The 13,689-nt window shown below is 38.0% G+C and overlaps 1 protein-coding gene across 1 annotated transcript; it reads left to right on the forward strand.

The window, feature by feature from the left end:
• Window positions 1-1,047: 1,047 nt before the first annotated feature.
• On the forward strand, window positions 1,048-10,991 carry LOC103703554 (protoheme IX farnesyltransferase, mitochondrial). The gene is given in 10 exon segments (XM_008786442.4): window positions 1,048-1,552; window positions 2,521-2,650; window positions 5,138-5,275; window positions 5,410-5,494; window positions 5,497-5,542; window positions 7,753-7,777; window positions 7,779-7,879; window positions 7,979-8,082; window positions 10,240-10,425; window positions 10,428-10,991. Coding segments are annotated over 9 exon segments (1,014 nt in total). The 5' UTR covers window positions 1,048-1,552; window position 2,521; the 3' UTR covers window positions 10,628-10,991.
• The last annotated feature ends 2,698 nt before the right edge of the window (window positions 10,992-13,689 follow it).

Genomic DNA, 13,689 nt, shown 5'->3' on the forward strand with positions numbered 1-13,689 from the left:
CCATTGCAAAAAAAAAAAAATCCACTATTTCAGCTGAATATAAGCCACAATTAAGTTTTTTCTCCAACAGAATACCTCAGCGATAAATAGCTAGTTACATAGAATCTTGCTCCATATTAACTTCAAATAGAAAAAAAATTACTCTCATATGCACAAGCAACTTCCATGTAGTTTGTATTTAGCCCCAAACTTTGAAATCGAACCATATTTGGAGAGAGAGAGGGGATATGGAGCCTATAATTTGTGCAAAGGAACTTATAGCAAGGAAATCAAAAACTAATACTTAAGGGCTCGTTTGGTTCGCGGGAAGTATTTTTCCTCCTAGGAATATGATTCCTAGGAAGAGGATACCTAGGAAAGTACTTTTGGCATGTTTGGTTAACCATGGGAAAATGACAAATTTCCAAAGTGCTTATGTTTGGTTGACCATCCACTTTCCTAGGAAAGTTATGTATAATTCCTATTATGCCCTTAATAAAAATTAGGTCTTTAATGCCTCTTTAATGCTTCTTTAATGCTGAAGGGTCTTTTTGGGAAAAAATAAAAGAGGAGTGATTCCCACCTCATGGGAAAGTAACTTTCCCATGTTTCTCATGGGAAAGACTTTCCCATGAAATGTGGGAATCATATTCCCATGGGAATACAACTTTCCTATCTCTCTCCTTTGAAAACTCCAACCAAACAAGAGGCATTTCATTACTTTTCCGTTGACCACACTTTCCCCCCTCCTTTTCCTGCGAACCAAACGAGCCCTAAGTGGGCATGGTTTGTATACGAGCACAAGCAACGTTTTAGAAGTTTACGTACAAAATTACATAAAAAAGAGAGAGATTTTAAGAAAATTTAAACTGATGCCGATGAACCATTTCAACTTTTTGGGTGCGGGCGCGGGGAAGGGCAGATTAAGATCTTCTAAGAGGTTATTTTTATAAAAATGCTTATGTTGGAGCCTGAACTTACGTCGGCAAAGTAGTTGCCGATTCATCGTCGGTCCTAAGACAATTACTTAAACCCCCTTATAGGAGGTCAATATGACAGCAATAGACTTTCGCCGCAAAGGCAAAAGGCAACACGGCATCTCCCAGTTTCTTGTTCTCCATTCTTTCGCTCCGATCGTCGCGACCTACCTTCTCGGCTGCCGCCATGTGGAGGGGCACCGCCCCGAGGAGCCTCTCTTCGAGGCTCCTCTCATCATGGGGACCAAACCCTAATCCTAGTCCTTCCTCCGTCGCCTTCTCCCCTCCTTCCCTACCCCCGTGGATCCCTCCCTGCTCCCCCTCTTTCGATCACGGCTTCGTTGGCCGGGAGCGGAACTTCTCCTAGCGTCGCGCATCCACTCCCCCGCCGATCCGTGGAAACTAGGGCTTGGGAGGCCGGCCGAGGGAGTGGGAGAAGCCCTCGGTTTTTCCGCCGTCTCTCCCGCTGAGGCGGCGGCGGTCCTCGGATCCGGGGAGACAGCGGGGTCTTATATCTCCCGGAATGCCGGAGACGTCTCTGATGCGCTTCGTCACTACGGGCGATGCTACTGGGAACTCTCCAAAGCACGTCTCAGGTCTCTCGCTTTAAATAATCGTCGATAAATATATCTGTTCTATGTTTCAAGAAGTATATTATTTCCATCATCCCATCATTGCAATTGTCGAGTTTAGAATGCACATCACTAGTGATTATCACGCTGGATTGCTTAGCAAATCTTATTTTTTGATAGAAACTTAAGGAAGCTTGGCTTGGGGCAAAGGCAGTTCCTCTGCAATAAACCGTTTGCAACTCGGTCATAATCTTTTCTTGCCCTCTGTCTCGAGACTATAGACTCTGTTCCTCCTTCTGTGTATTTGGCTTCTTAACACCATGTTACACTAACGAAACTGTAGATTTTGAAGGTGATAGTTTTAGGTTGTTACTTCACCTAGCGAGATTGAGGATGATAGTATGAAACTTGTCTGTATATTTTTTTGACATATACCTGATTGTCTTCGGAAAGGCATCCAACAATGATGCAACATGTATCCACGATTCACATGATCAATGTTATTCTCCTCAAGTCCATCTGACAGTGATAGTTGCAACATTTGTATTGGTCTTTTATGTGTTTTTTCTTTTCTTTTTCTAACTTCCAGTACATGCCAATAAAAATTGATCATACCCACAATTTAATTAGATGGATGGAAATTTAAATTGCAGCCTTGAGATTTTCAGATCAGCTATGGCTTATATTTGAGAATTGAAAAGTTTAATCTGTATTTGATTTTTAAATTGGAAATGCCATTGGCTCAATTGCTTGCTTTATACTTTCAGAGTCATGTGATTATTGATGAACAGATTTTTATTTGCACTTGTAGGATCGCTTGCCATGTATTACAACAATTTTTTTGCAGGCTCCTGCATCAATTTTTTATTTCATCATTGGCAGAGTTGATGAGTAGAATCCTAATTGTTCTTATCTTTTTTTCCAAGGGATGAATGTGTTTCTTGGCTTTGCTAGTCTTTGAGTTAATATTCCTGTATATTGCTTCTCTTTAGCATGCTTGTTGTTGCAACTTCTGGAGCGGGCTATGTTCTTGGGAGTGGCAATGTTATTGATTTTGCTGGACTTTGTTTTACTTGTGCTGGCACCATGATGGTTGCGGCATCTGCAAACTCTTTAAACCAGGTATGCTACTCAGACCACATTAGACAATGTTCTCATTCAAGGCGTATTTTGGTCATGTTGTTCGACTTTATGGATAGGTTGCATAACTACTTGTACTTTAGCTTGAGCAATTATTGCTACAACAACGCAGCATGAAAATATAATTTTGAAACCCTGGGTTTTGATGTCATGCAATGGTTGGAAGAATGCCCAACTCAAACTTTAACTTAAAAGTTTTCACATCAACACATAAACAATCCAGCTTACCTAATCACTTTGTCTTTATGATAACACTCGCTTTTGGAAACAAAAGTTTGCATTTGAAGATCTTTCCAGGATGGAAATGATTGCTGATCATGTATTACACAAACATCTAATTCTTTTTGGAGAGGCTCAGATTGGTAACAAACTTAAAACTTGGATTTGACATGACATAATACCACCTTGTGGCACGTCCAAAATGTAACATAGATTTTTCAACAAGCATTGATACTTGGCACATTGAAGTTATAATATAATTATCACCTTGCTGCAAGTGATGCCCTTTAAATTTTAGTCTTTCCAAGTGGAATTAATTCTATTGTAAAATACTAGGACATTCTAATGAAATATATTAACATTTTCTCCTTTTTTTAAGTATAAGATGGAGAATTAATAAAAGGAAAATAGTTAACTTAGTGTTGTTGTTGATTATGAATATTAGATATATTATTTGTACTAAATAAAAAATTGCCTAAATGTTGAATTTTTTGATACTTGAAGAGTCATGCATTAGACACCTAGAGACTTGGCGGCCATGATATTTTGATGGTAGCATTGATAAATCCTTGTTGAATCAACATATGCCATATAGCCAAATGTTTGATCTGCTTGGGCAAGGCAAGATGATTTTGCTTGTTGATTAGTCATGGTTAAACTTCGTATTAAGTTAAATATTGGAGGAGTCATTAGTATCAACCACGACAAATGGTTTTACTAAAGTGATTTGCTCAATGTCAATGGGATAACTTTTAGGGGCTGGATGGGGGGGGGACGCCTTGGTACATGTTTATTAGGGAGGAAAGAGAGTTTAATTTGGCAGTTCTAGGATGGGGATTATGAGACAAATAGATGGTTAAGCACCTATAACTATTGGGTTAGGATAACAATGTAATGTGGAACAAAGGACTAGCAATTGAAATTGAGAACACAAGCCTTTGTCTAGGGCATCCCTAATTGCTCATCAGTGGCACTTGAAGTTACTTCAAGTAGATAGGAAGCATGGTTCACTGTGCCAACTTGTAGTGCCTGATACCAGGCATACCATACTAGCAAGGTGTTGATGGATACCCAAGTTCAATATAGCATAGGGGTTGAATTGGCTTGTACTAGGTGAAACCGATCAATTCCACCGATTTTGTGTCGGTACAATGAACCTTGGCAGGAAGTTGTTTTGGGTGTTTGATTGCCTTGAAGTGGCCTGAAATGTGTTCCTGCTTTTAGAGGAACTAGACTCAACTTAAAAGTGATTTCAGCTGGTAAGGCATTGAAGGCACTTCAGGCAAGTAGGTTTCCTCTTGCCCACTTATGGGCAACTAAACACATTTTGATGAAATTCAATAGATGGTAAATTATTAGCCTGCAAATATTCAATTTATACAATTTTTTAACCAAAATGTTATAGTAAATCCTTCAGTAACTTAATGAAAAAGATACCAAGTACATATTATCAAACTTTAGCTACCCTACTGCATGCCACTCTCATCTTGACCAATGGCATTGTACAATATACCTTACCTGTTTTCTGCCTATGTACTCAAGATCTTTCTATAAAACTACAACTTTGTTAGAGGTATCTGCAATAGCACATCTTGTCAGCATGCATGGCTACATGAGTTAACTTCTGATGTTCGTAATGGAATGACTGAATTGTCAAGGAGCCCAACTCTATATTTCAAAACTGTTTATCTGTTCTTCCATTCATTTATTTTTTGGTGTGTGGATTGGGGGTTGGGTTGGGGGTGGTACTCTTTACATGATCACTTTGAACTATCATTACATATAAAATAGCTGCATCACCTTTTCATTAGTGACTGAACAATTTTGTACCACTAAGCTGCTCCTATGTTACCTGGACCCTTTGATGTAGTCTAAGGTGCAAGCACCCAACAATTAACATGGATATTGGTATGACTCTGGACAGGCTTTGTAAGAATTTATTCCTAGACATTGAAAGGTTCCAATACATGGATGCACATGCACTCCTGATGCATGAACCTGAGTCTATGTAACATAAAGCTGCTCAACATAAGCATAGTTGCAGCAGGACTATATAGCTGTTTTGTGCATACTTCTCACATCTCATTCTGTATGATGCTTGAATTTTTAACTGCAAGACTCTAGTTTAAATCTGGGTTCATAATACAACATTTTGAACTGGTCATTATTGCGTGCTGATGCTGAAATGCATATATATTGTATTCTTAAATTGATGTTTGCTTGTTTTGAGCTTTTTTTTTATTGTGTCAGGTTTTTGAGGTACAAAATGATGCTAAAATGAAAAGAACACGGCAAAGGCCACTACCTTCAGGGCGCCTTACCGTTCCTCATGCAGCCATATGGGCATCTAGTATTGGGATTGCTGGCACAACTTTGTTGGCTTGGAAGGTTTCATAATACTCTCGTCTAATGTTCATATGATATTTCCTTAGAATATCTGCTTTAAGCTTTCTTTTTGGAGGTTTTTATGCAACGAAATGAGAACTAATATTTGCGTAACTTCATTGACAAGGTTATTGCAGGCTAATTACTTGGCAGCAGGGCTTGCATCTTCTAACCTAGTTCTTTACGCATTTCTATATACTCCTTTAAAACAAATACACCCAGTTATACATGGGTTGGAGCAGTTGTTGGTGCTATTCCTCCGCTTCTCGGGTAACAGTCTTTTTTGGACTAATCGGATTCCTGTTGACTTCTTTTATACTGGAATTGCAATCTGGAAGAACATTGATATTATGCTGGCTAATTTCTGGTTTACATAATCTGTCAAAACCTTTCTTTTTTAATCTACTAATGAGAATTTTATTCAAAAATATAAGACAATGTTACATAGAAAGAATAACTACCTTCATAGTAACTACCTTCACAAGGTCCAAAATACAAATCTCTTTTATTTCTCGCAAATCTCTCTTGTTTCTCTCACACATACAGATAATCTCGCACATCACTAATTATAAGACTCACTAGTAATCTCATTTATTGTTAGATGGTCCTTGAATATGATTTACTTTCTTCTTCATGTGCTGAAAGTTCATTAACCTACACCAACCAATGATAAGATGCTATTCTGATTAAGAAGTCTTAATAATGCACTCGATCCTTCAGCTACTTTGCGTGGAAATCTTATTTGTTCTACTTAGTTTTTTAATATGAACTCATATTAATCTTCTTTCAGATGTTGGATATTCTGGAACTCAATATGAAATTAGCAAGAGCAATAATTAAAAAGAATTGGCCAAAATTTTAGAGTATGTTGGAGATCTAAATTCAGACGATGTTAAAGGGAAACAAAGACTAGGAAGAGAAAAGTGGATAACATAAATTCGGAAATATTAAGATTAGAAAATAAAATTTAATAGAGTTCAGAATAAATTTATAAACTATCTACATTAATATATGCTTTCATATGATTGTCAAAATTCAAAACTCTCGTTACATTAAATAGTCATGAAATAATCGAAGAACTTGGATGTACATTTTGGGAACTATTTGAGATTTCATTGGAGAATTACATGACTTGCATGACTAACATGACTAATGTTTTCCTATAGCTGTTTTATTAATTAAAGTATTCATGCGAACCCTACTGCCAACATTTTGATCCCACAGAACCTTACAGCCCTCCCTATTATCTCTAACTTTGACCTTTGACTATCAGTAGCCTGCAATGATGTCATGACAACCTAGAGGGGCTTCTGTACTTTATCCACCACTTTCTGATTGTATTGGATGCATTTGTCTGTAGAACTTCCTTATTGTAAGCTAGATCCAGGATTGGGAAATGAGCAATGCTTCATTCTATTCCAGTATGCTCCTTTAACATATATAATTAATACAATAAATGTTGAAAGTCATGTTATTAAATTGATTTTGTTCTTTGGGGTGCGTGTGCGTGCATGCATGTGTCATGTTATCTAGTGATGATTTTGTTTCTGACATGTTCTTGAGCGTGGTTTTTTTTTTTTTTTTTTTTTTTTGTTGGCAAACATCTTAAATATAGTCAGATCCTAGCTAGTAGTTGGGATGAAATTTAAACTTTGGTCATGAGCATTGAAATTTGAAATCTTGATAGACTATGGTTTGTTGTACCACCTCATACCAGCCCAAACCAATGTTCGGTATGGTACATGGACTGAACCGGCTTGTACCAGGTAGAACTGATCGGTTCCAACCGTTTCGCATTGTACCGACTAGTATTGTGTGATTTCGGGCAATACCGTTGTTGAGAGTTACAAAAAGGGTCTCCTGACCTTGTGTCGGCATGGAAGCTATACCATACCCTAGTAGGCATACTGTATCATACTAGACCTTGTGATAGACAATGCACTAATATGTTAGTAGCTTGAAAAGTGGAACAATTTTCTAAAGATTGCTATACTGCAGCATATGGCATAATTGGCACCAAATATTGATTACTATCTATGAAATATATCGTATGTAGATTGATGATTGTTTGGGAAACATGAGATGTTGATAAGTACATTTAATGAAGCTTATATGTTTAAATCATGAACGCAGACATATGAAAGAAGAGATCAAGAGATCGATAAAATGTCATGAGGCTTCTTCCCTAGTTGTTGCAACTTGTAGGCTAGATTATATTTTCCAATTTGAACATCCAAACTTTGAGATACTCCAACTGACACATTCTCCACTTTAAAACTCCCCTTTCCCAGCCTGCTCATTGCAGGATGTAAACCCAACCTTGGCAGGAAGGATTATTCAAGTGCTGTTGTATCTAGTAATATGATGAATTCTTGAAGAATATGCAGTTCTCATGGTTCATGCATCACATACTTCCTTCTAGCAATGCTTTCACATAGCTCACGATTTTATTATTTTATTTTTTAAATATTTTTCTATAGGTGGGCCGCAGCTTCAGGTGATATATTCCCTTAATGCCATGATACTTCCAGCTGCTTTATATTTTTGGCAGTTACCCCATTTTATGGCCCTTGCTACTTGTGTCGGCAATGACTACATTGCTGGAGGGTTTGTTTCTCCTTCATTGATCTTAAATAGAAAATTACTATGCATGGATAAATATACCATGTTCTGTTCTGATTTTCCACCATTGGTTTTTTGATCCAGGTTTCGGATGTTTTCTTTTGCTGATGCCTCTGGTAGGAGAACTGCTTTGGTATCCTTTCGGAACTGCCTCTATCTTCTTCCTCTTGGACTCTTGGCACATGATTGTAAGTTCCAAGACATAGAGCAGTCATTCCTGCTTCAAAGACTTTATTTGTGCTGTAGTTCAATTTTCTTTTCTAAGCTTTCCACATCATATGTTACAATCTCTTTAGTATAATGTTGTAAGGTTTCAGAGAAGATGAAAAAGATAACACTAGTAAAAAGATACCATTCCCAACTCCTTCATGATTGGTGAGGATATCTGGAACCCTCATTTTATACACAAAGGACAGCACATGCATACAAAACCATATTTTATATAGCATATGCTGCCCTCTGTGTATCATGTGATGATTGAACATGTTGTGACCATTCATGAGGGGACATGTTATTTCTTCAACAATTTTTCTCCCAAGCATTTTCTCTTCTAAATTGACATTTTGTTGCCATTTAAATATGCATTAGGAACTAACATGGCAAACATGGCATGCCGTGTTATCACCCTTGTAAGCTTATTGATTCCCCTTTTTAGTTTTGGAGGTTAGTTTTTTCAAGACTCTTGCTTGCAATAGAATACTCCTAGTTTTGTGAAATTTCAACTTTACCACAAGAAACTACAAAATATTTGATGGAAGGGTAGTTGCCAAGAACATACCGGTACTATCTCAGCCAGTCGTCCTATCCATTATCGCTGCCATAATGCCTTCTTGATTGAAGATGGATATTTCTTTCTTCTTGAATATAATGTGTGGGTGTGTTACATTGGTGTTGTAGTGGCCTAAATAGTGATTACCATCAACACTAACATTGTTTTTCTTGTGTTCCATCGTAGCTCTTTGGCTTATAAATCGTACTCCAAAGATGAATGAAATTCCCAATTATTAAATATTGTCTTCTTCCCACTCCATATGGATACTTTTGAAATCTAAACAAATATTGAAGGTGGTCAACCAGCCTTATTCCAGCTGGTTGGCATCCCTCTCCCAAAGAGGACCAAGATTTGAACCCTGGTGGTGAGCAAACCTACCATATTTTTGAATGAAAAAAATAGAGGTGAAATAAAACAGAAAGGGAGATTAGAGTACATCAGAGTAGATAGGATTTGAGAGGATTAGGGCTGCTTAAGAGCTTGCTAGAGCTTCATATTCGGATCAGAAAAGGTAGTGTATGTAGGCACAATGGCAATAGCTGTTATCCATGTTGCCTGTTGCAGCAGCATCAGTATAAGAAGTCTCAGAGGAGAAAAAGGAAAGGGCGGGGACCTGCCTTTTGTGCTTTATCCTGCTGCCCTCTGCAGCTGTTGCTAGTAGCCACTGGGCAATTCCCCCCTGCTGTTGCTGGTCCGTGCTAAGACCTGCTGCTCAGAAGCCTTTCTCCATTCTTGCCTAGGGCCCCACAATCTCGTCTCTGGTGCACGTTCTAGGGAAGACATTGTATGGGGATTTAGCATGGGTGATGAACTTTCAGCTTATGGTCACGAGATACCTGAACTGCTTGGTCTGCAATTTGGCTCGCTTACCTAGACAGTCCCAGCAAGACTGCTGTCACCTGCCTAGGGTCTGGGTGCTTTAAGCCCTAAATGAGGTGCCTTGGGGCACTCTGCCCAAGGCAGCCGGCCCTTGGAGTTTCTTAATCCACAGCTCTTGTTATCACACGTTCATTTCTGTTAAGTTTAAATTTGTATTGAAAGCTTGCTTTAAATATTTTCCCTTAATCTCCATCCATTTTCTCTCTCATCCACTTATCATCCTGCCCATGCATAATGATCTAAACTGCTGTTCTTATTATGGCCATCAAAATCTACAGACTCCAAAATCCATACCATTAGTTTTAAATTCTTTTCATTCTTCTGCATTTAAGTTGTGAGAATCATGCTGAAATGGTGCAGATGATTTTGATTTGGATTGCAACCATACAGTTTGGCACTAGGGCATAATCAGCATAACTAGTCTAGAAACATCAAAGATCTTTTACACAAGCACACCCTGGCACGTCTTTTGCTTTCTTGAACTTTATTGAGCCTGCACAGATTTTAATACTCCTAGGCTTTTGTTTACAAGGAAATAAAATTTATACGCTTACAGATAACTAGTGGCATGTTACTTGACCGTAAGCGGCAGATATATTGCTTTAGTTCCCATTTTACCAAGTTATTTATTGGCTTTTGCAATTTATAACCTTTTTGGAAAGTCCACCAGCTGATTTGGAAGACATCCATGCAGGGGGTCTCACTTCCAAGTGGTTCACTCTTGAATCTTCGCTCCTTACATTGTCTATGAGCATTGCAGCTCTGATGTTTGTCCGCGAGCGAACAGCTAAAAATGCCAGAAGAATGTTCCATGCAAGTCTTTTATATCTTCCTGTTTTTATGTCTGGACTGCTGTTGCATCGGCTGCCTAATGAAGAACATGACATATAATTACTGAATCAAGTAGAGTAGATGAAGTTTTCTCTGAAATACAAGTGCACGAGGATGAGAACAGCGATACCAGCAGCTTCTGGAACCACCAGACAAAATTTCCAACTTGTGTTCAAGCCCGCCCCCCTGTTGCGCATGCATCAGTTGCTCCCTTCCCTTTTCTGCCTGCCACCCTTGTACATCAACCCTGATCCATGAATTGTCATCTGCTTTTCCAATCCAAAATGGTGCTGTTATGACTGTCTTTTTACATGTTAATGCCATCTCCTAAGTAGAACAAGATCCGTTGCTGCTGAGGGAGGTGCCTCCTCAGTCTTAAATGTAATAATTCTTCGCCCAGCTTAATTTATGGCTGTATGCAGCCCTCCTATTGCCACCTTTTTCTTGTTTGAATTAGATAATGTTGCAAATATGTTGGCAGGAATGGTCTCAAACGTTAAACGCCTGCCTGATGCGTTTTATTTCTTTTTGAATTTGGCAAAATTGGTGCCATTTTTAGTGGTTCCAACTTGTGATATTCATTCTATTATTATTATTTGGAGTGCTCTGTTAACATATTTGTATCTGCTCTTGTGGCAATCCATCTATCTTTTGTCATATGTCAGGTGCAATCGGCCAAAATACCAAGTCTGATGGGTCATTTCTAATGAGCTGCATCATTTAACAAGAAGATTATACTTTCCATAAATTGAGCAATAGAATATTTGGTCATGATGGGAAATGAGTGCAAGAATCATGCAGAACGTGGGAAACAATATGTAAAAATATGTACAACTTGGGAAACATGAAATGTTTATTAAAATTATTAAAATTATTCATAGAATTACTGTAAAAAATTAAAACGTATCCTACAAAGTCCAACAAATATAAAATATCTATTTCTTGTCTGTCTATTTGTTCAAAGGGCGTGAATTTTTTTTCTTTTTCTTTTAATAGGTCCATCATGCAATTTGTTTTAAAGATAGGGTCTATCTTGTGGCTTGAACTAATTTACGTAACAATAGACTGCTTTTAATTTTTTTTGCTTGAACAATAGACTGGTAAAAAACAATAGAGTGCTTTTAAGTAGAAATAGTTTTAGATTTATAAGACTTTCAGTCAAGAAGAAAACTTGAGCAAGAGTTCTATATGAGAAATAACACATATCGCGAGATGTAATCAGCGTTTAAAAATGTAGGGAGTAGGAGAAAAAAGAGAGCACGTCTTTCTTTTTTTTTTTTCCTCTCATCCTTTCTCATGCATATGAAAATTTGAGAATCTGTTTGCTGAAAACTTATTTCACGCTCGTTTCTCGATTCAGCATCCTCAAAAGCCTCTATTCGAGTAGGAACGGCATTACCCTGAGAGGCTGAGACGGTAGTAATTAGTATACAGAAGAGGCGTCCAAGCATGAGGACATCTCAAGAAATACCATTGCTTCTATTGCTCCTAGAATGCATGGATCTCAATATCAGAAACTCAAGAGCAACCGGGAGTCCGAGAAGGGCAGCCATGGACTGGAAACGAGTGGAGCACCATGGCGGCGGTTTCGTAACCCATGGCTCCGGCCACAAAGGTAGTATGTGAACCAGAGATATAAAAAATCTTGGTCCAAGTTGCACCATGTGAGAGGGTGTACCATTACCAACTCCATCATCCTTTCCTTTATACGAGGTAGAATTAGCCTAAAGTTCAGAGTGCCTGCGTAGCTGCGGAAGGTATTGGGGAGCACTGCCTTCAAAAGGTCTTCACACACCCTTCCCCTCAATGCTTCTTTCGCTTCACTGCTCAAGTTGTTCTGTGCATTGGCTTAGCCCTGCTCCAGCTTTAGATGCGTACCGGCCTTCTTGGAAGAGTTCTTTCCTGATCCAAGAGGATGCACCTGCAGCAAAAAAACAATAATGGTCGATCGGCTGCGTTTAGCATTGTTGTGATCTTTCTTTCTCCTTCTTCTTCTTCTTCTTTTAACAAAAAATGTGTTTGATTCATCCTTTTATTATTATTATTATTTTGCAACGAAGGCTAAGCGAACGTAGGTAGCAATGTGGGGAGAGGGACGTGGGGATGGAGCCAGCGGTATGGTCGGAGATGAAAAACAAAAAAGAGTGGAAAGTAAAAATTTTTTATTTTTATTTTTTTAGAAATAATAGAAGGTGTTAAAAAAAATAGAAACATGATAACCAAATATATTTTCTATATTAATTTATATTTTTTATTTTTTAAAAAATAAGGAATAAAAAAATTAATACCAAATCATTTGGAGCTGTTATGATCAAAGTTTTGAGATTTTTCTATCATTTTTTTATATTTTTCTCACTTCAGTTATTAATCAGAGCTGAGAATTTCTAGATTGGTTAAGGTCGATTAGCTTTTTCAGTTGTCCGCCATCTTCAAGAGAGTAACTCATTCAATAGTAAGAGTAATTGCTTGCTCTCTCCCTCTCTCCCACTCAAATTAGTTACTAGAGTCTCTACTCTTTTCCCTCATGCTTTGCATTTAAGTGCCTTTCTTGTTGCGATTTTTCCAAAATTATGAACGACGCATCTCGACATAGATTTGAAGCTGCCACCTATGAGCAAAGGAGTTGTCACGGCCTGTTCTAGCTGAGCAAATGGGGAGAAATGAGATGCTCCAATTTTTATTTGAAGAAGGCATATACTCCGCAATAGGATGGTAAACAATGCAAGCGAGGTTTCAGATCAACTAACCTAGAATGGTGCTTGAGAAGATGAGCTTCCATATCAAACAGTGGAAATTGGTTATCCTTTAGAGTTATTATCATTTCATCTAACTTTAACACTGGTCCATGAATTTTGAATTATAAATCCATGTTGGGTTTGGATCTAGATCCTCCACGGACACATTTGATTATGAATAATAAATAAATTAGTTCTTACTAGTTCTGGGCTCAAGAGAGAGAGAGAGAGAGAGAGAGAGAGAGAGAGAGAGAGAGTTAAAATTTTGGCTGATGACAAAACCTTCATACATGCTGTATTTTTGATGAAATACTTGGTCGCATCCTCAATTATAGTCCATTCTGGGTTAGTTTAAAATTAAATTTCAAAGAAACTGGTGTTCATACATGAACACTAGAGTTGACACACGTAACAATTTTAGATAACCTTGCCATCTTTGCTCAGCCTTCCATATAGCTTACCTCCATGCCTATCCAAAACCCATTATCTTCGGTCCCCATGCTTTAGAAATGAAGAGGAAAAAAGAGAGATTACTACTTCCTTCTCGGTCATGGTTGTGTAAAATGCAGATCTCGTGC

This window comes from Phoenix dactylifera, chromosome 2 (genome assembly GCF_009389715.1).
Source record: "Phoenix dactylifera cultivar Barhee BC4 chromosome 2, palm_55x_up_171113_PBpolish2nd_filt_p, whole genome shotgun sequence".
Classification (NCBI taxonomy): Eukaryota; Viridiplantae; Streptophyta; class Magnoliopsida; order Arecales; family Arecaceae; genus Phoenix; species Phoenix dactylifera.